At 58.4% G+C, this 26,643-nt stretch overlaps 1 protein-coding gene across 2 annotated transcripts; it reads left to right on the plus strand.

The window, feature by feature from the left end:
* Positions 1-296: 296 nt before the first annotated feature.
* WNT4 (Wnt family member 4) lies at positions 297-26,387 on the plus strand. Of its 2 annotated transcripts, none has more exons than XM_059053501.2 (5): positions 297-438; positions 15,303-15,538; positions 24,722-24,853; positions 24,956-25,098; positions 25,816-26,387. In XM_059053501.2, the coding sequence occupies exons 1-5, from the start codon at positions 362-364 to the stop codon at positions 26,281-26,283; spliced, it is 1,056 nt and encodes a 351-aa protein (XP_058909484.1). In that variant the 5' UTR covers positions 297-361; the 3' UTR covers positions 26,284-26,387. The 2 variants fall into 2 exon arrangements, with proteins under 2 accessions (XP_058909484.1, XP_066874426.1); XM_067018325.1 differs by having other exon boundaries at positions 25,915-26,387.
* The last annotated feature ends 256 nt before the right edge of the window (positions 26,388-26,643 follow it).

Consider the following 26,643-nt stretch of genomic DNA (forward strand, 5'->3'; position numbering starts at 1 on the left):
CCGCAGCCGCCGCCGCTCCGGCCCGCCCCCGGGGGGGTGTCCCGGGCCGCTGGGCCCGCCCAGGTAACCCCATCCTCGGCCCGCCCCCGGCCCGCCCCCCCGGCCGCCCGCCTCCCTCCGCCGCAGTCGCCGCATCCCGGCTCTGGGGCGGCGCTGACAGTCTGGTCCGCGCCGGGCAGCGGGCGCAGCAGCGGGCAGGGCTGCCGGCAGGCACGGAGGCAGAGCCCCGCCGCGCGCGCGCGCCCCGGCCCGCGCCCGGCGCCGCGCCCCAGCCCGCCCGCGGGGCGCCCACCTGCCGCCCCGACGGGAGGCCCTCAGCGGCCGCAGCCGCTGGCCGGGGCCAGGCGCCCGCGGCGGCACCATGAGTCCCCGCTCGTGCCTGCGTTCGCTGCGCCTCCTGGTCTTCGCCGTCTTCTCGGCCGCCGCGAGCAACTGGCTGTAAGTCGGGCCGGGACCCGGCTGGGCCGGGCGGGGGCCGGGCGGGGCGGGGCGGCACAGGCCCCGGGGGCAGCGGTCGGTGCCAGGCAGCGCGGGGCAGCAGGCGCGGGGGCGCCCGGCAGGTGTCTCGGCCGCGGGACGCGAGGCTCGTTCGCCCTCTGCACTGCCGCCAACACCGCCCGGGCCTCCCTCCGGACACCCCTGTGCCCGCGTCCCAGCCCAGAGGCTGCAAGGGTGGCGGCGGCTTCCGTACCCTTAGGCGGCCTCGGGAGCCCGAGAGCGCAAGGGGTGCGAGAGCGAGACCGCGACCGGCGTGGGGTGCCGGGCGCGGGGCGCAGACCCGGCTGGGCTGACAGGTCGCCGAGGAAGCCCATTACGGGAAAGAACCCTGGCTCCTAATAACAGGTTAATCCCAGAAGTCCAGGGGCGAGTTCCCCGCGCCGACCTGCCCCGCGCGGCGCTGCGGGCTGGGCTGGAGGCGTGCAGAGACCTGTTTCTGCATGGGGGGGGCGGGAGCCGGGAGAGAAGGAGGGGAAGGGACGGGACGCCCGGCATCCGAGAGACCACAGCCGACGCTGGACGGCCTTGGTTCTCCCTGGGGCAGGAAGAAACTCTGTCCAGACCTTAAAGAGCAGAGCAGCCCTCCACCTCCCTCAGTCTCACCTAAGGAGGGAGGGGTAGTGACCGCTGATGACCTGTCTGTTTCTCCTTGACTGGGCCTGGCTCAGGGGACTCCCTGGGAAGATTGGCTCGGGGGGGTGGGGGGATTGTAAAGGATGAGCTGCCATGAGTGGGTGAACAGGGAAGCAGGAGGACACTGGGCCCCTTCTTCGTCTCCCTCAGTGACCATTCCCCCAGTCCCAGGCTTAACTCTGGTCCCAGTTCCTTCTGCCCAGAGCTCTGCCCTCATCGGCTGTGGGCAGCCAGTGGGGAGCCAAAAGCTCCAATATTGATCTGAAAAGCATGAGGTGGGAAGGGGGATAGCCAACAGTGTCGCCGGGGTTTCCATGGAGACAGCAGGAGAGGAAAAAAAATTCTCTCTGCATCAAGACCAAAGAACAAATATCTCCCATGAAATTGCCCCGAGTGTCCAATGGCTGTTGCTATGAGGTCATTGCAGCCGCCAGGGCCCCGCAGTCTGGAAGGAGTGTGTTCGTTGGGGTCAGAGCCACCCAGGGCTTGGGGGACGGAGGTGATGTGGAATTCTCCCAGCTGTTCTGAGAGCAAGAGTGAGCGACTCCAAGGCAGGCTGAAGTGGCTGCGGAGCTTTTGTTTTTCTTGGAGACTGAATTCGATTAACACTTCAGGGGCAGTGGCAAAGTGTACAGAAACCAGGGCACCACCACCTCCCTCCCACTACCCCCAGGAGGCCATCCCCCTGAGAGGGGCCTGGGTCGCAGAGCCGAGGAGGGGAGCTGATTTGGACTTGGGGAAGTCCGGGGTCCCTGGAGCTGACTCTGGAAAGCATGGGTTCAGAGCCGGGGTCTCCAAAGCAAGCGTGAGCAAGAACTGGGTATGACAGGCTCAGGGCTGAAGGCTACTAAAAGGCAGAGGAGGAAGCGGTAGTTCAAGGGTCTGACCCAGGCCGTTAGGAAAGAGCGCGACATCCACAGTGGAAAGTCCTTCAAGAGCATCTAGCGTTTTGGCTTATTTTACAGATGAGGAAACTGAGGCCCCGGGACGGGAAGCTACTTGCTCAGACTCAGAGCTGAGAACTGAACCCAGGTGCTCTGACTCCCAGCCAGTGACACACACCCTTCCCTGAAGCCGTCCCAAGGTTGAGCCAGTGTGGCCCAGGTGGTGTCACCACCCACCCTCAGCCACATCCCAGCCCGAAATCCCAGCCAGGGAGGCAGCCCCAGCTTTGGGTCACGCAAACTATGGGGAATTCCAACAGCTCAGTTCTCGTGCTGCGCCGTGGGGAGGGGGGGGCGGGGGTGAGGAGGGGCGGCCTTCTCGAGAGAAGAGAGGTTGGCAAACCTGTTCTCTGCAGCCGTGATGGTTCAGGTTGCCACGAAGCAGGTCTCTGGATGACCCAGCTCACTCCTGCTCCACCCTGGGCTTCGAGCCAAGGGTCTCTCTGCTCAGCTCAAGGCAGGAAGAACAAGGGGCTTCCCAGGACGCTGCCAAACCAGAGAGGCTATGATGGAGAAGAGATCTCTGGGCACATTCCAAGACAGGGTCCATCCCCAGGCCAGGGGCTGGTCCAGCTCTGGGGGAAATAGATGTTACAGCCTGGTCTCCAAGAGGAAGACAAGATAAAAGCAGATCACGAATGGATGAGACCATGAACCTGCCGTGGCTCTCAGAGGAAAGAGTTGAGTGTGAGCTAGAGCGGTCATGGAGGGGACTTGGCCTGGAGGTTGTAGAATCATGACAGTAATGATTATAGTAGCTCCCCCTGTACTATCTAAATCCTGACAACATCTGAATCCCATTTGACATATGAGAAAATTGGGGATCACAGAGGTAACTGCCCCAAGTCACCTAGCTAGTAAATGACAGAGGCATCTGACCCAAAAGCTACCTCTAGAAGGAAAAGCTTCTGGCGGGCAGATGTCCATCCAGGCATGGTAGCGGGCACTGTGCCTTTTCAAGTGTGAGCCACGCTGGAGGTCTGGCCCCAAGAGGATGGCTGGCAGCGCTCTCAGAGGGGCAAGGCCTGGGTGTCCACTCCCCTTCCAATACCTGGAGTCAGGCTTCCGTCCAGGGTCGGCTGGCTGGCCGGTTGCAAGAGCCAGTACTATCTGTTGTCTCCGAAGGGCGGGTGGCCTGGAGGGGAAGCCAGGTGTCCCGCTGCGTGCAGCTGTTGGGCAGGATGGAGCTTGGAGATGGGAGGGCTCTGCAGCCTGAGGCCTGGGCAAGCCCAGAGAAGCTGGAAGCTGTTGATTAGACTTGTGTCTGGCACCAGGAGCGAGTTGACAGCTTGTGGCAGCTCCCACCGAGGGAGGGATGGAGGGATAAAAACAGTCCATCGGTGGAAGGCCTGGACTCTGCCACAGACCTGGGCTCATAAATGTCTCTGAATGTTCCCCCCAGCACTGGGGCTATGCTGGAAGTCGGGAGACCAGGGTTCCTGTCCCAGCTTGGTCCCCAGTGCTAGGTGGCCTTGGATGGGCCTCTTTTTCCCTCTGGGCCACAATCCTCAGCAGATTGTTCTGAACCCCAAATGGAAGTACTGGAAGAGTTAGAGAATAGAGAAACTAAAGTTTCATCATTGTGGGTTTCCTGAAGAAAGGCAGTGATGTGCCATGCGGGGCCCTGTGCTGCACTCAGAGGTAGTTCAGCAGAGTGGCTAGGACAGATTGTATGCAGTTCCATCCCAGGTCTGCCACTGACAAGAGCAGTGACCTTGGACATGTTACTCAACCTCTCTGAGCCTCGGGTTCCTCATCTGTAAAATGGTACCCATGCTTGGGGGTGATGAGGCCAGAGAGAGCCCATGCATGTGGCATGCTGAGAACAGTGCCAGGCACAGCAATAGAAACTGCAGCCATGGCTGCTGCAGGACGTGGAGGGCAGCTGTCACTGAGCTGGGGGAGCTGTGCCCCTGGTTACAGAGATGATGGAGGGAACGGGCCTTCAGGCTGCTGCCCCCAAGCGCCATCTACCCAAGACTGTGCTGTCCAGACCCTGTGATCTTACACAGGTCACACAGGTAGGATCCTAGGCTGCTGCCTCCCTGCTCTTCAGCCAGGGCCCCTACGAGAGCCTCACCGAGCCAGGGGGACCCGCCGGGCTCCCGGGCAAATCCTGCCAGCCAGAGGAGTTGCTGCTGGGCTTGCCCTTCGGTGCCCCTGGGGGAGGCATCTCCCTGCGCACTGGATCTGACTCCCCACAGGTGTGCACCGCCGTCTCCGGGCCAAGCTCCCATGTGCCTGCTCATGCAGCAGGGACGTGTAACTGCCCTGCCCGTGAGCAGAGTGAGGCCTGGTGCTCTGGGTGCAACTTGCTGGACCAGGTGTGGGCAGAGCCAGCCAAGATGTGCAGTGCCAGCCCCACAGGTAAAGGTGTGGTCTGTCTCCCCCAAGAAGTGTCAGCCTAGTCTCCAGCTATAAAGGATCCCTAGCTCCCTTCAAAATAGCAAAAACCCACCCCCTTGGATCACCTCCCATGGCTCTGGGCATTGAATCATAATCACTACACACCCACAGCTCCTTACAGTCTACACCAGGACTTCTCAAATCCCCCATTGATATTTGGGGCCTGTCCTGTGCACTGGAGGATGTTAAGCAGCATCCCTGGCCTCTCTCCCCACTAGACACCAGTAACACCCGCCCAACCAGGTGACCACCAAAAATGTCCCCAGACATTGCCAAATGTCCCCTGGAGGGCAAAATCACCCCTGGTTGAGAATGGGTGGCTGACAAAGCATTTTCACAGCCATTGCCCCTATGAGAACCACATAACCTCTCCCCCTCCCCCTTCAGAGGAGGGCGTCTGTATTCTCTTCAGCCCCACTTCAGAGGCCCAGAGGTGCAGTGCAGTGACTTCCCCAAGGACATTCTGCACGTCAGAAGCAGGACTTGAACTAGACTTGCTCTCACATGTCCAGATCTCTTCGGTTTTTATCCCCTGCCTGGAGCACTGTGTCGTATTGTATATAACTATAGTCTAATAATGTGGCTCCTTCTACAAGGTTATAAACCTCTGGAGGCCGAGGCTCTGGCATCAACACTGCTCAGCAGCCTCAGTGCCTGGCATATGTCTGGCATGTAGTAGGTGCTCAGTCAACATTTGATAATCAAAGGAAGGACAGGCCTGTTTGCTCCAGAGGGTTGTAAGTTGCTGTCCCATCATGCCCCACTTTCAAAGACCTCGAGTGGGAGGGAGGCTCTGCTCTACCTGCCATGAGCCTCAGGTGATGCTAAGATGGGCCAAAGTGGGTGTCAGGACGTGTGGCTGTCACCCGGCAGAGGCGCTGCCCTGGCCCGCAGCTCCCGGCCAGGCCACCCGCTCAGAGCCAGGCTAAGCGCTCGCTCCCCTCACCCTCCTCCCAGGGCCCCGGGACCAGGCTCTGCCGGAGGGGTTTGCTCAGGCAGCAGTCACGACCCAGCTGTCTGCTGTGGCTTGACTTTCTTCCCTCAACCCTGGATTAGCAATTGAGCAACTCAGCATCTGACAAGACAGTGCTCCCCAAACCTGTTGGAACTCGCCCAACTCAGGCCCTGTGGGTGCATTTGGAGAGCTGAGCAATTGTACCACGGCTCCTCCTCTTGTTCCTCCCTCTGGGAAGAAGGGCTTGGCCTGAGCCAACTGGGCACGGAGTTGGCCAGGAAGCTGCTGATGGGGGTGGGGGTTGCGTCACAGCTGCCCCCACCCCAGTCACCCCCGCTCCAAAGGAGCTTGCAAGAGCTGCTCGGCAAACTCAGCTGGGAGGCGAAGCTGCGACCCCGTGGTTGCTGTCCAGATTTCTACAGGAGTTACCAGGTTTTATCTCTGAGCCCTGAACTGCGTCTTCTGTGATTCGGCCAAACCCGGGAGAAGGCACGCTCCCTGCCGTGACCCCCCCCTTCTAGCTCCCCCTTCCCCGCTCCAAACCCCTCTCCACCTCCCCCATCTCCTGGCAAACTTGAAACCAAACTCTGTTTTAAAAGTTCCCTGGCCAAGTCAGAACCCCCGCAGCAGAGGGGACCTGGTCTGAGAAGAGAGTCTGAGTGGGGAGGGTGGAAGGAGGGAGGGATGTGTCTCGGGAGGGAAGGAACCTCCTGACAGCTTGCAGTTCACTGGGGAACTTTGGAGCGGCCCATTGGGAGCAGCGTGAAATTGCTGATGAAACTAGAGGGGCCTCTTTCCTGCTGTGACGCTGGAGGGTGCTTTCAGACCCTGTTTTCTCACTCTGTTCACACACACGTCATATCATCACAGTGTTGGGTCCCAGGAACTCTTTGCCAAGGACTGGAGACAGCAGGATATTCCTCTTGAGTCAGTGACGCCTCGCTCTCCTGGCACCCCAGGCATAGAGGGCGGAATCACAGCCATCAGAGTCAGAGGGGTTCTCAGAAGTGATCGGCTTAGCCCCCTCCTGGGACACAGAGCCTCCAAGCAGGAGAGTGAGTGCCTGGTAAGCCCTAGTCAGTCACGTCAAGCACTTACTTGTCCAGACCTACGCTCCGTCAGGCACTGTGCTAGGCACTTGGGGGTCACAGAGCATATTAGTGGTAGAGCTGGAACTCTACCCCAGGTCTCCTGACTGTCTTTCCAGAACTTTCCCTGCAGCAGGTGAAAGCAGAGCTGCAGCCCATACACCTAGCCAGTCATCTCTGCTGGAGGTGTTGAGCAAGAAGAGAGGAACCAAGGTTTCCCCATCTGCCCTGTTGGGGTGGGCGTGCGGGCTCAGCCACAGGCTCGCCCAGGACTGGGCCTTTACAAGGGGTGCACCAAGGCCAAGGAGCTCGCTAGAAACCTGAAGCCACCAGAGCATGAGCCTCACCCCAGGAAGCCAGCGCCGGCCCTGGACAGCTCATGCAGCTTCCCCATGCCTCCTGGTCCTCATCCCCAAGGCTCCCTCGGCCGAGCTAGGGAGGACAGTTCAATTGTTCGATGGCTCCAAGGGCAAGAAAAGCGCCCTGGCGACGAGGGTTGGATGGGTCTTTGCAAGGGAGAAGCTCTCTGCTGGCAAATTAGGGGGGCAAGGCAAGGTGAGGAAGTGCCTTACATTCGACACCCACTCACCCCACAAGTACACCTGCCCCAGAGAGAGAAGAAAAATTCTCACCTCTGGCACAGCTCTGGAACCATCCAAGTTCGGGTCTGAGTGGCTACTTCCTGGCCCTGAGTCAGCCACCAGCTCCCCTGGGAACAAGTACTGTGAGATGGGAAATGGGGGGGGGCTCCCAAATAAGAGGTGGGGGACAGGAAAGACATACAGGGAGCTGAAAATAATGGAAACTGGGATGTCAAGAGATGGAAAATACAAGTGCTTTGGCTTCTGCAAATGGGGAGTAAAGGGAGCTAGGGATCCCAGGAGATGGGTAGAGGGGGAATTAGCACCCTAAGGTACAGGAGTGGGGCCTTGGGCTCCAGAGGAGGCTGTCATTTCCCCCAGCTGGGGAAATGCACTGGGGACAAAGAGAACGTGACTTGGGCATTGAGAACTCTAGAGTTACGCTGCATCTGGGAAGAAGGTGGCGTGGAGGCGGCACCTGCCACCCCACCACCACTGGGAATGTCTCCAAGGCCAGCCCCTCCTCGCTGGCTGCCCCTCCAGCGGGTTCAGGCTAGTGACAGCAACTCCTTCCATGGCCTGAGTAGCTGCAGAGACCACCAGCCCAGATGCTGTCCAGGCAGCCACATAACCCCTGAGACATTGCCCTCCCCAGCACCCCTCACTCCTGAAAGCAGCCCTGAAAGATGCCTTCACCATAGTTCAGAAGAGACATGGGGCTCTAGAAAGACTCATCAATCGAAGAAGAAGACCACCTTCCTCAAATCATTGTCCACTGATGCCAAACCATCATGCCCTCAATGCCCTGGGCCATCTCTGGAGCCTGATCAGCCAGCCCACGCTTAGGAGCCAGTATGACCTTTTTTCAAATCCTGACCACCACTGATACGGCCTTGAACACATGCCTCTCTGAGCCTCAGTTTTGTCATCTGTAAAATGGAGGGGATGGGGCTTCCTTGGTGGTGCAGTGGTTAAGAATCCGCCTGCCAATGCAGGGGACACGGGTTCGAGCCCTGGCCCGGGAAGATCCCACATGCAGCGGAGCAACTAAGCCCGTGCGCCACAACTACTGAGCCTGTACTCTAGAGCCCGCGAGCCACAACTACTGAAGCCTGCATGCCTAGAGCCTGTGCTCCACAACAAGAGAAGCCACTGCAATGAGGAGCCCGTTCACCGCAGCAAAGAGAAGCCCCTGCTCACCGCAACTAGAGAAGGCCTGTGCGCAGCAACGAAGACCCAACACAGCCAAAAATAAATAAGTAAAATAAATACATTTATTTTTTTTTTAATGGAGGGGATGATACCCACTTGGACATCCCTGCATGGATATATGGATATATATCCATATAAGGATATAGTAAAGCATGTGGCTGTTGTTTGAAGAGCACAAGTGACAAGGGACATGAGGTCCCTTTCTTTTAGTCATCTAGTCCCATGAACGGTTTCCAAGTCCCCTGGGCACAGCTGAGCTAGTCCTAGATCCCCACTGTCCCTGCCCTCCTCGCCCCAGTGTCCCAGCTCCTGATCTCCTAACAGGACCCCCCCCTCCCCCATCCCTCATACTCCCGGTCCTTGGAGGATCCATCCGATGGGCCAGAATCACTGGAAACGCGTTCTCTAACTCTGCATACTCCGTCCGGAGACTCTCAAGAATCTACAGCTGGGGGGACTTCCCTGGCGGTCCAGTGGTTAAGACTCCGCACTCCCACTGCAGGGGGCACGGGTTCGATCCCTGGTCAGGGAACTAGGATCCCGAATGCTGCGTGGCCAAAAAAAAAAAATGAAATCGACATTTGGGATCAAGGCTGAAGCGATCCAGTGTGCCCCGTGGGCGTGTGCCCTGCCGTCGGGAGTGCTCAGCTGAAAAGCAGGCTGGGAACCCAGGTGGAAGAGAGCTGATGGAACCAAGCCAAAGAAGACAAATGAGCAGGAGTGTCTGGGGTCCAGAAGAGGGTCCAGCTCAATGGACTATGAAGAGGCTTTGAGAGGGCAGTGATGATGATGGTGGTGGCCACGATGCATTATGTAATACTGTGGCCAGCAGGGGAAGAGTGCCCACTATGTGACTATTTAATTCACTTAAGCCTCCTGAGATCAGAACTGTTCTTCTCCCCATTCTAGAGGTGAAGACACTGAGGCTCAAAGATGTTCCCTCTCTTGCCTCAGTAACAGAGATGGGACGCTGACCCAGACGGTCCATCTCTCCTGCACAGTGCACCGTGCCGCCTGCCACGCGAAGGGACAAGAGTCTCCGGGACCGGGACACTGTAGGGAAGAGGACAGCAGGAGACTAAGACCACGGGTACAGAAACCCTCAAAGGTCTGAGAACAACTGGGGGTGTGGAAGGCTCCTGGGGAACGAGGCGCTCCCCACCTGCCACGAGCGCACAGTCCCGGATGGGTCTGGGTCCCTCTCGCCCGCACCACATCTCCCCAGGCGGCTCTCGGCTCATCAGGGGCTCATTTCCTTCCGGCTCCTCCTCCTGCCGCTTGGCCTCCTTCCTCCCTGGTGTCGCCCGGCAGGCACGACCGCTCCTGAGGAGGCTCTAAATGTGGCCCGGCCGGGTGGGGAGGCCAGAGGGAGGGGGTAGAGAGGCCTGGGCTGGCGTCCCAGCCCCCACCTGGAGACCATGGGGCCAGGACCCACGACGCTGATCTGCTTGGCCTCCCAAACGCTCCAGCTATTTCCCGTCCCCTGTCCTCTTGACGCGCAGAGCAAGGGCCCGGCAGGAGTCGCGAAGAGGTGCGGATTTTCCTCTAGGAATTTGTATATTTTTTTAAAAAAGCAAGCAAACCTGGAAAAGCTTGGGACAAGCCCAGCTAATTTTAGTTTCTAATGAAAACAGCAGGTGGCCGAGAGGATCTGATCTCCCTGGCAGGGCCAGGGCCCTCCAGCCTCGCAGGCTGCAGGCACGGGCCGGGCGTGGGGAGGGCCTCCTGGGAGGAGCCTGAAGGAGCGGAGCCCCCGCTGGAGAAGACGGGCACGAGCTGCCTGGCAGCGGGGCGGCCCGGGGTGGGCGGGGCGGGGGGGGTGGAGGTAACCTGATCGATGGCACGGCTGTGGCTGGAGTCCTGCGTGGCCGGGGCAGCAGGTAGCAAATGGCTAAGCCTGTGCTCAGCAGTGGCAGGAAGAAACCTAAATTGGGGCGATGCAACCCGAATGAGAAGAAGCAGGGATGGCCGAGGCCCTCCACAGGCCGGCCCAGCTCAATGCGGTCAGCACCCCCGCACACGCCCAGGCTCTTGGTCTCCCCCAGGAATGGCTTGTGCAGTTGACATTTGAGCCGGGCCCGGCTCCAGGTCAGCAAGTGGCACGCGTGTCTCTGGAGGAAAGGTTGAGCCACCTGAGGGTGCAGAGAGGGGATTCCTGAGGCCCCTGGAACCAGCTGGGCCTTGTCCCTAAGGGTCTCCAAGTCCTCAGCAGACCAAAAAGCCACAGAGCCTCCACTTTCTCCCCTCACCGCCCTGCCCCCAACCCTGAGCACTCTGCCAGCAGGGGAGCAGAGGGGACCTAGTGAGGACGGAGCCATCCATTTATGCTGCGAGCACGTATTGAGCACCTTCTAGGTGCCACACCCTGTGCTAGGCATCGAGGAGGCCACGGACTGGACGTGACACCGAGGGTGGTGTTAGCCCCCTGCAGCTGTCAAACAAGGCAGATCCACAACCAGGGTACAGGGGAAAGAGAGGTCCCGGTTCGAGCTGGGTTTGCATTCCAGCTTTGCCACTCACGAGCTGTGTGACTTTGAGGAGTCACTCCACCTCTCTGGGCCTCAGTTTGCTCATCTGTAAAATGAGGCCAGGCACCCTAACCAGGTACCAGAATGAGCAAACAGTGTGGGCAAAGGCGTGTGATGCCTGGGGTCCTAACTCTCCCCACTCCATTCATTCCCAGTTCTGATACCCAGCCCTTCCCAGGCAAGACCCTGGGATCTGAGAGAACCAGGGTGAGTTGGGGCCATGCCTCCTGTGGCAAGGAAGGGGACAGCTGTGGAGCCAGATGAAGGCAGGGGCTGGGGGTGGTGGGCATTGGTGCCAACCTTGGGGGCAGGGACACTCCTCAGCGGAAGAGGGTTCTCGGCCTCTTCCTGGAAGCTGTCCCAGTGACTCACACCCATGGCAGGCCAGCAGCTCACCCCTAAATCCCTATTACTGTTATTTCAGCCCGTGTCCCTCGTTGAGTCCTGAGCTTACGGGAGGCGGGGGTGGGTGGCCCCTCAGGCCCATCTCACGCCTCTTCGATGGCAGGGGCTCCGTCTATCCACCTGGCATGGGGCCAGGGGGACTTTGAGGCTTGAACCCACCCCCCGTCCCAGCGGACTCTGACACAGACCCATTCATTTATGGTACCGTGAGAAGACAGGCTCCGAATGGGGCGGGGACTCGCCCAAGGTCCCACAGTGGGTTGGCAGCTCAGCCAGGCCTCCCCAGCTTGTTCCTCCTGCCCAGAGAACCCCTGCCATGAACACAGAAGCCAGGGCCCAGCACAGCCCCACCTGGCCCCTTGGCAGGACACAGAGGGAGCAGAGGCTGAGATGGGGACAGGTCAGCTCTGTGCCCCCATGTCACAGAGGGAATAGGGGGCCCCACCTTCTCCTAGAGGCCAACTCTGGCATCTGAGCAGGAAAGGATCCAGCTTTAGGCCCAGTTGCTAGTCCCCTCACCCGTGGCTTCCCAAACGTGGACCTGGCCCAGGGCCAGTAGCCGGGCTCTTGGTGCCCCCTGCAGGCCAAGAGCGCCAGGTGGGCCTAGCTCCGTAGCTGGCAGAGGCGGGGGACTAGTGTAGGGCAGAGGAGCCAAGTCAGCCCCCTCCCCTTGCAGATACACCCTCCCCGGACCCCCAGCCACCTTCCCACCCTTTTCTCACCTTCTGAGAAGCTCAGGCTCCTGCCCAGGCCTCTTCGGGACACTACCAGCCTCTGTGCATCCTCTGGACAGGACCTGGTAGAGGAGGCTGCGAGGCTCCCGGGAGGCAAGGAATTCAGGAAAAGTGAGGGGAGGTGCGACTGCTTCAGCCTGAGACCACCCATCTCCCACCAGCCCGAGCTGCCAGGGAAGGGCGAGATCCTCACAGCTACGGCGCACCCAAGATGTGCCGGCCGAGAGCCAGATGCACCGGCCACCTCAAATCACGTTAATTTCTCACAGCAGCCTGTGGGATTGCCAGATCAAGAAAGCCAGACGCAGAGAGGCCCCGCAGCTTTGAGGAGGAAAGAGGGTCCCAGAATCAGATTCCTTGGGACTTAGAAAGGAGCATCCCCAGTGGTTACTCACAGACTTCCCCTAAAGTGCCCTCCAGGCCATTGCCAGCCTGGCTTCACAGCTGCTGCCGGGAACGTGTGAAAAGCCCAGATGCCCACCAAGCCCTGCCTGGAGTGGGGCCCAGACACCTGCACTTTCATCAAACCCCACAAATGTTTCGATGCACAGCCAGATATGAGAACCATCACTCTGGTCCAGCCCACGTGGCTGACAAATAGGATCCAGCTGCTGATTGTACACGCCCGGGGGTGGAGAGCTCGGCAACCCGCAGGCGGCCCAACTGCACCTTGGCCCGCATCCTCGGGTCAAACGAACCCCGCTCCCAGCAGCCTCTGCTCACGGGTGACGTTCAAGTCCTTGAGCCACATAAAAGAATATTGTCTCTACCAAAGGTTTTGAAGTCGGGCAAAACCAGGTTCAAGTCCTGGCTCTGCCTTTACTAGCTGTCTGACCTTTGCACACAAAGCAAAGTACTTAACTTGTCTGTGCCTCAGTTTCCTCCTCTATAAATGGGGGCTCATTGGCTTGCTGGGAGGATTAAATGCAAACATGTAAGTAAAGTCTTAGGCTTTACTGATGAAGGGACATACAAGTTAGCTACTCTTATTGTCATTGTCATAAAAATCTCCCATATCTTACTAGACTTTCTGTGTGCTTTTCTGTCTGGGTACCATGCATCTATTCATTCCTTCACTAAGTAAACAGATGTCAAGTTCCTCCCCCATTGCCAGAGGCCCCGCGTAAGACCATCTTTCACATACAGGATCCCTTTAGCGCCTGACAACAGTTCCCTGACTTGGCCACAATCGGTGGTCTCCCCCTCACATTACAGGTGGAAAAACTGAGTCCCAGAGAGCAGTGGCCTTTGTGCTTCTTCGGACAAGAAATCTGTGCAGGTTCCCTGATAAAGATGCACTGGCATCTTCACCTCTACCACCCAGAGAGCCATTGCCCCCCCCATCAAGCAGACCTGGGCTGCTGGGCTGGTTCACTTTGGTCCCTGGGGCAGTAGGACACTTGCTCTGCTTCTGTTCAGAGCCCATGATCTGTGGGGCTGAGGCTGAGGGTAGAGCCAGGGTCTGAGTCTCCTGCTGGGAGGTGGTGGGAAGGCCCCTTTCCTTCTCTGAGCTTACCTGTAAAATAAGGAGTCTAGACCAGACCACCTGTCAGGGAACATTCCTTAAGGCTGTGATTCTGTGCACCCTGCCGCTCCTCCAAGAGTCTGGAAGGCAGCGCCAGGCAGCCCTGCCTACCCTGGGAGGTGGCAGGTGCATCTCCCACTGAAGAGCAGGGAAAGGGAGGCAGGGAGGGAGAGGAGGCCTTCCAGAGTCACCACTCAGCTCTCCTTCCACCATTAGGCTGCTACTTGTGTGCCTACTATGTGCACTGGGCCCTGGCCAGGGACGCTGGGGTGGGGTGAGGAGACAGGTTGCGGGGCAGTGGTTGGAGCACAGGCCTCAGGGTCATCCAGACCCGGGCTCCAACCCAGGTCCGCCCCTACAAGTGGGGTGACCTTGATGGTTATCTCACTGCTCTGAAACATGCCTGGCACTTAGTAGGTGTTCTGTTAATGCACACCCTTCCCATGAGAGAAAAACCAGTTTCTTCCTCACAGGGTCTTTCCCTAGCTCTGCTCCCACCCCGGTGAGTACTTTTGTGTCTTATTCCTGGCCCCCTTGCCTCCTGGCCCAGATTGCAAAGTGGCCGTCACTAGGGACTTCCCTGGTGGTCTAGTGGTTAAGACGCCATGCTTCCAATGCAGGGGGCGCGGGTTCGCACCGTGATCGGGGAACTAAGATCCCACATGCCACGCAGCACAGCCAAACAAAAAACAAAACAAACCAAAAAAAACACAAAGTGGCCATCCTTAGACAGGGCAGAGCCTTCCAGGGCCCTCACGGAGGGGGTCAGCAGGGGAAAGGCCCATGGGGTTTGGAGGGGTTTGAAGCTTGGCTCTGACACTTGCTACCTGGGTCACCTTGGGCATGTTATCCTCTTAGCGTTTATTTTGGAATCCATAAAATGGTCGTAATAATTGTCACCTCATAGATTTGGGGTGAGCTGGCAACAGGAAGAAGTGCCTGCCGCCGTTCACAGCACATGGTAGGTGTCCAATCAACAGTAGTGCTCTCTGTCCTCTGCTGAAAGGGATGCGATGCAGTAAAGCCCCTTCCCACATATGCCTGGCCCCAGAGTGCCTTGACATAAGCTATCTCATCTGGATTGTATATCCTCGCTATAACCCTGTGAGGTGGGGCAAGCATTGGTGCCCCGTTCTCTGGCTATAAAGACTCCAGGGGCTGAGGGGAGAGGATGGCACACTTTGTTTTCAAAGCCCCCTACCCCAGCACCGTCCCCAGCCCCCCAGCCCTCACTGCCCTTATTGTCCTAAGTGCTACAGCAGTGACGCTGGTCTCTGCCTGGTGGCCCTGGGATATGGCTGACAGTGAGGATCGTCACCTTGTAGCCAGAGGTGGGCTTAGGTCACTGGGGTCTCTGCCTTGGGAGGGGAAAAAGACACACCAGGGCAGACAGCGGCTCCAGCCTCCCACCTAGAGGGCATTTCGACATGAAGGGCTCGGAGCCCATGGGCGAGGTCTAGGGTAACATCAGGACACAGGTGCCAGTGCAGGGGCCACCCAGGCAGGGAGGGATCCCACGGGGGTCTGTCAGCCGCCCTGCCAGTGCTCTCCCAGCTTTGGCTGACTTGAGATGGAGGCCTTGTGCAAGACAGCACTTCCCCCCTTCTGGCCCTGGGAACCAGGCAGGAGGGCTGTCACTGGATCCAGAGAGAAGCCGACCTCCAGGACCCATCCCTGGTACAAACTGGCTCCCAGAGACCTGGGCAGGGCGTGGCCTCAGCTGGGGCGTGGAAGGAGGAGGGAAGGGGCTCAGCATCACGTCCCACCCCCATCCCCACCCCCGCTCTCCCCAGGTACCTGGCCAAGCTGTCATCAGTGGGGAGCATCTCAGAGGAGGAGACGTGCGAGAAGCTCAAGGGCCTGATCCAGAGGCAGGTGCAGATGTGCAAGCGGAACCTGGAGGTGATGGACTCGGTGCGCCGCGGCGCCCAGCTCGCCATCGAGGAGTGCCAGTACCAGTTCCGGAACCGGCGCTGGAACTGCTCCACGCTCGACTCGCTGCCTGTTTTCGGCAAGGTGGTGACGCAAGGTGAGGGAGGGGCTCGCGGGGGTGCTGGGAACCCCGGAAGGGACCACTGTTTCCTGGGGTGGGGAATCATGTGCTCGTGAGTGGCCTGACGGGTCCATCACTCATCACAGGATGCAGATGGAGGCATGGGAGCGGGCAGGACCCAGCGGGCGGCAGTCCCCTGTGGGAGGGCCGACGGAGGAGGATGCTGTTCTCTGGCTGTGCAGCACAATGCGGAGTGCCGTGTTTTCAGTCCTGGAGCCACCATCCCGTTTTAGAGTCAGAAACTGAGGCTCAGGCAGGGGAAAGGATGGAGTTGCTCGGGGCTCCTCAGAGGGTGAACAGCAGAAAAGAATTCAGACCTGGGCTTCCAGCCCCCCAGCCCCGTGCTATTTTTACCTTAGCACTGGCCTCACCTATGCAAGCGCATCTCGTTCGTCTGTACCTTTGACGAACCATGTTGAACCTTACTTGCCCAGCCCTGAGTCCCCGAGAAGAGCAGCACCCAGATCCTGTCCTCCTGGGCTCACAGTTGAGGCAACGATGACACCTCAGTAGGGGCAGTGGCTCTCACACCTGTAGTACCAGCTAGGGACCAGACACTGTTTAAGTGCTTTAAGTGATATTAACTCATCTGGCCCTTTGAGATAGGCTTCCGTATTGCAAATGACGAAACTGAGGCACACAGAGGTTAAGTAACTCTCCCAAGGTCATAGAACCAAAAAGTGGCCAAGCCAGGACTTAAGCCCATGCAGTCCAGCTCCAGGGTCTTGCTCTTACCCACGATGAGAGGGGACACAGGAGCCTCGGGAGCACGAGGGTGGACCCCTGCCCCAGCCAGGGCGGGTGCTCAGGGGAAGCTTTCCCAAGGAGTGGGTCCTCGGCTGACACCAGAAATATGAGAAGGCATCAAGCCAGAGGAAGATGGGCCAGGGCATAGAGAACGTTCCATGCAACTGGAAGGCTCCGTAAGAGGTCACCGGGTCAAGCCGCTGCCCTCGAGGGAGCGCTCTAAACCAGCTGCCTCTTTTGCTACTTCCTGAGGGTGAAACTGACACTAGTCCACAGACCCCTTGACTTGCTCAGGCAGCAGGAAAGTTCCTGGGCCAACCTTTGTTTTGGCACCTGTGGTCCTGGACAGCGAGGGCTGCTGGGCTTGTGGCAAAACCATTTGGATGTTGTTGGAAACCAACTGGGATAGAAATTTGGAAGCCATTCTCCTGGGAGTTGGCAGGGGCCAAAAAGGCACGATTAAGCTTGGCATGACTGAACATTGCTGCTTCGGAGAAGAAGGAAAGGCCCAGTGAGCAGCCTGGGAGTGGAGGCCCTCCCGGGACCACGGTGCCCCTGCCGAGGACCCAGGGCTGTCTCTCTGATGAGGCCCAGACACTAGGCTCAAACAGCAGACCCTGGGCACAGGAAGCCCCTGGCACACAGTAGGTGTTCCATGTTTTAGGTAGACTGATGAGTAGACTGGCAGGGTTACATGTGCCAGGCCCTTCATACCCCCGTGCCTTTGCACATGCTATTTCCTCCACCCCCAAACACCCAACCTTCTTTCCCCACCAGCTCAGCAGCTCCCTCCTCGAGTCTGCCCAGCTCCTGCAGGCAGGTGGTTGCTTTTTCCACTGGGCTCCAAAGCTCTTTGTTCATGCTGGGGTTTTTTTCCCTTTTTTTTTTGGTAATTGTTTTGATATAATTTCAAACTTACAGAAAAGTTGCAAAAATAGTACAAGGAATTCCCATATACTCTTTTAAAAAAATACTCTGTGTGATGGGTTTATTCAGTCAGCTACTTTCATTTTCTTCTTTTTTAAATGAGGTATAATTGACATATTATATTAGTTTCAGGTGTACAATATAACGATTCAGTAAGTCTAGTTAACATCCATCACCACACAGTTGCAAACATTTTTTTTCTTGTGGTGAGAACTTTCAAGATCTACTTTCTTAGCAACTTTCAAATATGCAATACAGTATTATTAACTATGGTCACTAAGCTGTACATCACATCCTCATGATGTATTTATTTGATAACTGGAAGTTGGTACTCGTTGACCCCTTCACCCATTTTGCCCACCCCCCATCCCTGCTTCTGCCTCTGGCACCACCAGTTTGTTCTCTGAATATATGAGTTCAGTTTTTCCTGTGAAGAATTGCCATATACTCTTTACCTAGATTCACCAGCTGTTTACATTTTAACCCATTTGACTTATCAATTTCTCCCTCTCCTTTCTCTCTCACTCTCTCTCCCTTAATACACACACGTGTACACCCACACACACACATTTCTGTCTAAACCATCTGTGTCCACGTGGCTTTCATTACACCTTTCACACTGAACTATGATGCCTGTCTCCCCCACCCCACTCCTCCATCCCTAAACCTTGAACTCTTCCAAGGCAAGGGTAATGTCTCATTTACCAGTTTCCCAGCGCGTGGCAGAGCCTGGCAAGGAGGAGACAGTCAAGGGATGTCATCCAGTGGCAGAGAGCAAGTCGGGGCAAGGACTCAAGGGGCACAAGAGGGGAGGCATGGGTCAGTGTGGCCTGATACAGGTGAGGGACCCCGTCGAGAAGTGCTTTCCTCACCTGTGTTTGCACCAGGAACCAGGGAGGGGGCCCAGCCCCGGCTCATCAAGTTCAGGGAGATGCTGAGAATCCTATGAGGCTTGGCTGGAACATGCTATGGACTAAAGGCCAAGTGACTTGGTCAAGCATCCAGTCTCCTCGGGGCTGAGTCAGGGCAGGCACTCGCCAAGCCAGCCACGTGCCAGGCAAGGGCAGTCGTGTTTGGAGGAGTCTGAACTCTTCTCATTCGTCCATCCCCTCACTTCTGCATTTTCCGTTTTCTTCCCTAGTAAAATTCCTCCTGGAAAAGTCTCAATGTATCTCCACTGAACAAGAGACGGGACTTGTCCCTCCCGAGGCCACAGTGCTGCTCTCGGAGGGCCCAGGGTTGATGAGGCCGTGCGGGGAGAGCACAGGCAGCAGGACCTTGGGGGAGGGACCTCACTCCTCTGAGCCTCGGTATCCTCACCTGTCAGTGGAACCTGCACGTGTGCTTACCTCATAGGGGCGTCACCATTTAGGGTGGACCTTGACCCCAGAAAAGCCATCCGTCCTCACCAGCTGCTGTGATTTGGGGCAGCAGCCGGCTGGGCAGGCCTCTCTCACGGCCCCCAGGTTTAGGGGTTGGGGGGCTAGGCCAGTGCCCGCATTCATGGGCTGCCTGGCTGGGGTCCTGACCTCAGACCTGGAAAGGTAATATAGCTCACAGATCCCTCCAGGAGCCAGGCCATACTTGGAGGAGAAAAGGAGCCCCATTTGTTGAGGGCCTCCTCGGTGCCGCCTTGCATCCAACCACCCTCACGACAAGTCCGAGTGTGTAGTATTGTTCCCACGTTACAGCTGAGATCGGAGGCCCAGCAGACAGAGGGTGTGATGCACCTACATCCGGGGCCTGCCGGCTCTTGGCATGAGCTCCCCGGGCAAGGTCCATCCCCTGTCCTAGCCTCAGCATCCTCCTCCCTGGATGGGGGGGCGGGCAACCCCAGGCCCCAGCTCCTGGACTTCCCATCAGGATTCAAAGATGATGTCTCCAAAGGCCTGCCTGACTCGCAGGGCACCTGGAGGTGGGAGCAGCTCTCTGACGGCCAGCACTGCCCGAGGCCGTTCAGCTGCAACCCGCACACCCTCCCCTCCCGGGAAGTGGAGTCCCCCTGCTTCTGGCCTACAGAGGCAAGACAGACGGTGACATAATGGTGACTGGTGAAGACAGTGTGTAAGTCAGGGCCAAACTGTGTGCTCTAGGCTGAGAATCCGCCAGAAATTTGGTGAAGTTGGCATCGGGGGCAGCCAGGAATGGGGCAGCCGGTGGTTCTTGGCTGAGCAGGCGTGCAGGGCCAGATGCGGGACGGCATCTGTGCAGTTTGGTCACTGCTTAATCCCTGTGCCTGGGGCAGCACCTGCACAAGGTAGGTAACTGATAAGTTACCTGTGTAACTGTGTCCTGGAATGAACGACGACGACGACGACGACGAGGGTTTGAGGGTGGGAGGGAGAGGCCAGGGAGTCTGGCGAAAGTTCAGTGTGGCCTCGAGCACGTTGTGCTGGGGTCTCAGAGTGGGCTGGCCCGAGCAGGACAGGGCGAGGTGGGGAAGGCAATGCAGACGCCTCTGCTCCTGCTTCCCTCCAACGCTGAGCCTTCCCCTGCCTTCTCACACCTCGCTCCGTGAGCTTGATCGTGTCCCTGTCCCGAGAGAGGGGACTCCATGAGCCCTGAGGCCCCTTTGGCCTCTGGCTGCCATGTCGGGAGGTGATGTGGTACACTGGTCGTAGCCAAGTGAGGCTTCAGCCCAGGCTGTGTTTCCAGTCCCCGCGTGTCTAACCTCAGGGCACCTGACTGACAGTAACTTCAGGCTGGATCTAAGAAGTAGATGCTTTTCGGTCCTGGGCTGTGACTCCCTAACACCTGTGCTCTCACCTTTGTCCTCAATGTTGGCATCACTTTGGACCCAGTGAGGGTGACAACATGCCTTTCTTCTGGGGACCTCTCAGGCCAGCTTTTGGTGCCATCAGATACATCACAGGAGGTCTGGGGAGGGGTTACCCCAGAGACGCTTTGCACTGGGGGTTCCTTGAGGACAGACTCACCTCCGTCTCCCTCGTGCTGGCGTAGGGCCTGGCTCACAGCAGGTGGCTAATAAACATCTGGTGAGGGATGTGGTGTCTCTGTGCTAAGGAAGCTTTTAGCCCAAAGGCAAATATGTGGACAAGTGGCCCTCAGGGGGTAAGTGCCCTACTGATATTTGTTAGCGAATGAATAAAATGGCATTAATCACCCAACAATAACATTCACAGTAGCTACTGTCTCAAGCACCTACTCCAGGCCAGTGGCTAAGCACTTCCCAAGTTTTATGTCATTAGACTTCCATACCCACCTGAAGAGGTCAGAACTATTGTCAGCCCCATTCTATGGACATAAAAACTGAACTCACACATTCAGGAAGTGGCAGAGCCAGGACTAGATCTCCGGCCTGCCAGGCTGAGCAGCCACGCTCCTCCCAACACCCCCCGCTGTCTCCAGGGAGCTGGGAAAGGCCTGTCCTTGCAAGCTCTGTACTGGGCTCGAGGGGGGTAGAGGAGGTGGTGAGGGAGAGCGTGGCCCCTGGAGCTTCCGGTCTGGCTGCAGACGAGCACACAAGACACTTAGAAGATGAAACAGTCCGAGTCCAACTGACTGCATGGGGAGGGCAGGCCAGGCCAGCCAGAGCACCCGGGGTCCCAGGAATCCATGATGGTGGGAGGGATGTGCCGAAGTGCCAGGGCCTGGCCTGCTGGGCCGGCGTTACTTTCCCCATGTTAGAACTGGGAAAGGTCACTACACTAGTAAGAGTCTTAACACGGCTTTGTCCAACTCCAAAACCTTTACTCTTTCCCCTGCCCTACACTGTCTCTTAAATCCAAAGATGCTTCCTGGAGGTGGTTTCAAGAAAAGGTGAGCTTTTGCAGACAAGAGAGCAAAGGAAATTGGAAAGGCGGGCTGGGGGCAGGGATGGGGACAGGACAAGGGCAGTGACTTTCTCAGAGGGCCGTGCCTCTCCTGCCCCACCTCCAGAGGACTCCCGCTGGGTCTGCTTTGGAAACATGTAAGTTATGCTCAGAATGACCCTGCCATCAGGACACCTGCCTGATGCCCCGGGGATCCCCACGCCCGTGGCTTCCTTTCTAGCCCAACTCAGCCTCATCTGTTTCTCCTCCAAACCCTCCTTCCTGCTCAAATGTCCTTCCATCCAGCATCTGGGGAGACAGCACATGTGATGTGCTCAGAAGAGCACTGGCCTCGAGTGAGGCAGGCCGCGGTTCCAATGCCCTCTTGGCCACCAACTAGCTGAGGGACCCCAGACAAGCCCCCGAGCCTCACTTTTTCCTCCACAGAGCAGAGCTGGAGAGAGCTGGTTGCTCAGGTCGCTGTGAGCTCAGGGAAAGGCCCTGGCACATCGTAGGCCCTCAGAAATGGTAGTTATCACTGGATCCCCAGGACAACTCCGAATTCCCAGCCCCAGGCAGCCTTAGCACCTTGGAAAAGATGGCAGTGACGCAGGACCCAGAGGACGCTCAGGATTTAGACCGATGGAGCCAGGGAGGAAGAAAGAGCAGGAAGAAAGGAGTTGGGTGTAGAATGAGGCAAATGGCATTATGGAAAAGGCAGAAGGCTGTAGGGCAGCTGCTAGCACCTTCGAGAGCTCTGCCTTTCCCTTGGCCGGCTCTGCTGTCCCAGGAGGACAAAGTCAGGACTGTCCTCCCCCTGCAGCTGGAACAGGCAAACCCCCAGACCAGGGAGCAGTTATCGAACAGGTCGCTGGGGAACTCCCCTCCGCCACCCTCACAGCCACAGCACAGTCCTTTTTCTGTGTCTCAGCAGTCTCTGCCAGGCACCCCACTGGTGAGCAAGGCTTCAGCCGGGCAGAGGGCATGAGCCAGGAGGGGCAACAGCCCTGCAGTCAAGGGATCGGGACCCAGGGCCAGTCATAAAAGGCTGGAGCTGCCATCGGCTCTCGGGACACAGTGGCTCAGCCGCATTCTTCAGGCCTTCTGGGGCCTCCTGTGCTGAGCACAGGCCCACTGGTCACCATCCCCCAGTGAAGAACCCACAAAAGGAACTGAACATGTCGCACAGCTCGTGGCTTCACACATGGAGGTGGGAAGAGATGGGCTGTATATTCCTGGGGGCTCCATGCTCTGGGCTCCGGGCGGCAGGATCATGTCAAGGTTCAAACTCTGGAGCTAGGCTGCCTGAGTCCGAATTCTGGCTCCACCACTCTCTGGCTGGGTGTCCTTGGACAGGTGCTTCATGGCTCAGTGCCTCAGTTTCCTTATCTGTAAAATGGGGAGTAAAAGTGTCGACTTCGCAGGGTTGTTGTGAAGAGTATATAAATTATGTCAAGTGCTCAGACAGTGCCCAGCACAGAGTGAGCTCTCTCTAAGCTTTAGCTCATGTTATTATCTGCCTTCCAGAACCTCTTCCTTCAGGCCCAAGTGGAGAGAACTATAGCGCCCTTGCTCCCGAGGCCAGGACAAGGGGGCCTGTAGTCCTGGCAGATGGGTGTTGGTTGGGGAGGAGGCAGGGGTCTCCCTGAGCCACCTCACGGGGAGCCCTGCACCCATGGCTACTAGCACTCAGGGGAGGAGGTGGGCCCAGAGCTTGGGGCAGGCCAGGGGCTGCCTGAGGGCCCAGAGAAGCAGAGGAGAAAAGAACATGCCAGGCCAGGAGCTGGGGCCACCCTGCCAGTCCCATCCGCCCTACTATCTCCTGCTTTCCCTTCCCCCTTGGTCTTTGGGGCAAAGATTTGTGCTGGTTCAGGCCTGGAAATACCAGAAATACCAGAAACTAAAGTCGTCTCTCTTTGGGCGGCCACAGCACAAAACCAACCAACATGATCCTGCTATTAACCTCGATTAACTTGGAGAGGATTCCATCTCAGGCTGTCAAGGCCCCCGTGGCTCCAGCCAAGCCCCCTCATGCCGGCCCAAAGTGTCCAGGCCAGGGCAGAGGGTGGGCCGTAGGAAGTGGGTGGCGGGCAGTATCCCCAGCTCAAGGGCCGAACCGAGAACAGGGCGTCCTGGGCCATGGGGGCCTGAGCTGCCCCCAACCCCAGCGCTCGGCCTCCACTGCCTGTCCACAGACACGGGCACAGAGGAGGTGATTGTTTCTGTCTGACCACGGCGACTGCTCCCCAGGGCAGCCGAGAGCACCGGCCTGGGTGTCACAGAGGTAATTGCCAACCACGAGGCCAAAGCCTCCCCTCTTTGCTCCTGCGGACACAGACACTCCAGCAAGAGACAGAAGGACAGTCACGGGCACACAGAGGCCCTCACAGGGCCCAGAGAGGAGCAGGGCCCGTCTGGTCACACACCCAGCCAGCCGTGTGCACATGTACCACACACACACACACACACACACAACACACACAAAGACACTCCCTCCCACCACCCACACCCCCAGAAAGGGGCTACATAGCAGCTACACCCTCTGAGGCACAGTTCCTAGGAGGATAAAAACACCCATTCAGGCAAGAGACAGGGCAGGCACCAAAATAGAACCACCAAGAAGTCATGGGGCGGGAGGGAAAGACAGGCAGCAGAGGCGGACAGACCGGAGTTTGAGTCCCGGTTCTATCACTTCCTGACTGGACGACTGCGACCCACATCCCCTCCCCAAACCTGCACTGTGCCATCTGTGAAATGGGCACAGATAAAGCTTCCGACGGTCGAGGGCATCCTCTCTTCAGCAGTGATCCTGGTAAGCGGTGGGGCCGTTGTCACTACAGTTGACCCTTAGAGGTATAAGGAAGCCAGGTGGTCTCAGAAATGTGCCCAGCCTCAGCAGGAAGGGCTGGGGCAGGTTCTTTGGGCGGGGGACCCCATCAGAGCCTAGAGGGGCCAGCAGGGGAATAGGCACAAAAAGGGCCGGGTTGACAGGCCAGCCTGCTACTTCTGCGGTCTTGGTAAGGTAATTCACCTCTCCCACGCCTGTCTCGTCTCTCATAAAATGACGTTAACATCACGAACCTCCCGGAGGGGTTGTGAGAGCAGTAACTGTTGGTGCTCAGGGCAGTGGAGCTGGACCATCTGGCTGCTCGACCACATGCTGTGTGGCCTGGGACAAGTTGGCCAATGCCTCTGAAAGCGGGGATAATAACTGTACTCACCTGACGGGTGCGGGGAGGATAAATGACCAGCACACGTGAAGACCGCAGGGCCGTGTCTGGCGTGTGTAAGTATGTTGGCCATTGGTGGGTAAGAAAAAGCGCCAGCACGGCGTGACTCCTGCCCACCGGGAGTCAGCCTGCCTTGCTCTCTCCCTGGGCCTCCGTGGTTCAGGAGTCCCATGTACGCATCTCCTCTATTTTTTTTTTTTTTTTTTTTTTTTTGTGGTACGCGGGCCTCTCACTGTTGTGGCCTCTCCCGTTGCGGAGCACAGGCTCCCGATGCACAGGCTCAGCGGCCATGGCTCACGGGCCCAGCTGCTCCGCGGCATGTGGGATCCTCCCGGACCGGGGCACGAACCCGTGTCCCCTGCATCGGCAGGCGGATTCTCAACAACTGCGCCACCAGGGAAGCCCCGCATCTCCTCTAAAGAGGAGGCTGCGGGGAGGAGCACTGGACCCAGCCCTGCCCCCCCTCTGCCTCCCTCCCACAGGGACTCGGGAGGCGGCCTTCGTGTACGCCATCTCTTCGGCAGGTGTGGCCTTTGCGGTGACGCGGGCGTGCAGCAGTGGGGAGCTGGAGAAGTGCGGCTGTGACCGGACGGTACACGGGGTCAGCCCACAGGGTAAGTGCGGGCGGTGGGGAGGGCATGCGTGGCAGGGCAGGGGCCGGGGCCGGGGCCCGGGCCCTCACTCACCCGCGGACCCCGCATGCCCTCCCCACCCAGGCTTCCAGTGGTCAGGATGCTCGGACAACATCGCCTACGGCGTGGCCTTCTCACAGTCATTTGTGGACGTGCGGGAGAGGAGCAAGGGGGCCTCGTCCAGCCGGGCCCTCATGAACCTCCACAACAACGAGGCCGGCAGGAAGGTAGTGCATGCGGCCCTAGCGCCCTCACGGCCGGCCGGGAAAGGCCGGGCTCGGCAAGGTCCCCAGACACTCGCCCCCACCCACCTGCCCCTCAGAAAACACTCGTTGGGCTCTGGCCGGTACCAGGCACCTCCTATGGGGCGGGGGGCACGGGGAGGGGGTGGACAGGTAAGCAGGCATCACAGAACAGTGTGAGCGGCCCCCAGTGTAGCACACACATCCCTCAACACGCCCCCACCCACACATATATGTGCACACAGGTGTGTCTCCATCCCCCTTTGTCACACACACATACCCCTAATAAGTAGCAGGGTTAGGATTTCTCCGTGTCACTGCGAGGACTGTGTGCTTAACTACAATACCATCTGCTATCTCAGTACCTATTCTTCGAGGTTCCTGTGCAGGTTCAATGCAGCCGTGTTCTTCCCCAACACGTCACTTTTCACTGTTTCGTATGACACTGCCCTTTAACACGTCTCTCCTCCATCAACTCCGAGTGCCCCAAGGGCAAGGACAGTATCTTTGTTCCCGACACAGCTTACCAGCCCACCATGGCATACAGCAGGAGCTCAATACAGAGGAAGCAGGACCGTACATCTCTGTCCAATTCTGCGCCATGCCCCCGTCCCTGCCCCCGCTCGGCCGCCCCCCAGCAGCCCCTCCCCGGCCTCCCCTGACATCTCCTGATGGCCCCTCTCCCCTCCCCGCCCCCCGCAGGCTATCCTGACTCACATGCGGGTGGAGTGCAAGTGCCACGGGGTGTCGGGCTCCTGCGAGGTAAAGACGTGCTGGCGAGCCGTGCCGCCCTTCCGCCAGGTGGGCCACGCGCTGAAGGAGAAGTTTGACGGCGCCACGGAGGTGGAGCCACGCCGTGTGGGCTCCTCCAGGGCGCTGGTGCCGCGCAATGCGCAGTTCAAGCCGCACACAGACGAGGACCTGGTGTACTTGGAGCCCAGCCCGGACTTCTGCGAGCAGGACATGCGCAGCGGCGTGCTGGGCACGAGGGGCCGCACGTGCAACAAGACGTCCAAGGCCATCGACGGCTGTGAGCTGCTGTGCTGCGGCCGCGGCTTCCACACAGCACAGGTAGAGCTGGCCGAGCGCTGCAGCTGCAAATTCCACTGGTGCTGCTTCGTCAAGTGCCGGCAGTGCCAGCGGCTCGTGGAGCTGCACACGTGCCGGTGACCGCCGCCCAGCCCTGTGCCCAGCAACCACCTAGTGGCCCAGGGAAGGCCGATAATTTAAACAGTCCCACACCACCCACCCCAAAAGATACTGGTTGTATTTTTTGTTTTGGTTTGGTTTTTGGGTCCTCATGTTATTTATTGCCGGAACCAGGCAGGCGACCCCAAGGGCACCAACTGGAGCCTCCCTGAAGCCTGGGCCTTTGTGGCTGCCACTGACCAAAGGGACTTTGCTCATGCCTCTGGCTGCCCACATGTGGCCACTGCTGACCACTCACTTGTTATCTGTACCTGTTTTTCCACTCGCAGACTTAAGGTGGGTAACGAAGTGTTGCAGCCACATGCCTACTGACCCTGCCAT

The sequence above is a fragment of the Kogia breviceps genome, chromosome 1, assembly GCF_026419965.1.
Source record: "Kogia breviceps isolate mKogBre1 chromosome 1, mKogBre1 haplotype 1, whole genome shotgun sequence".
NCBI lineage: Eukaryota > Metazoa > Chordata > Mammalia > Artiodactyla > Physeteridae > Kogia > Kogia breviceps.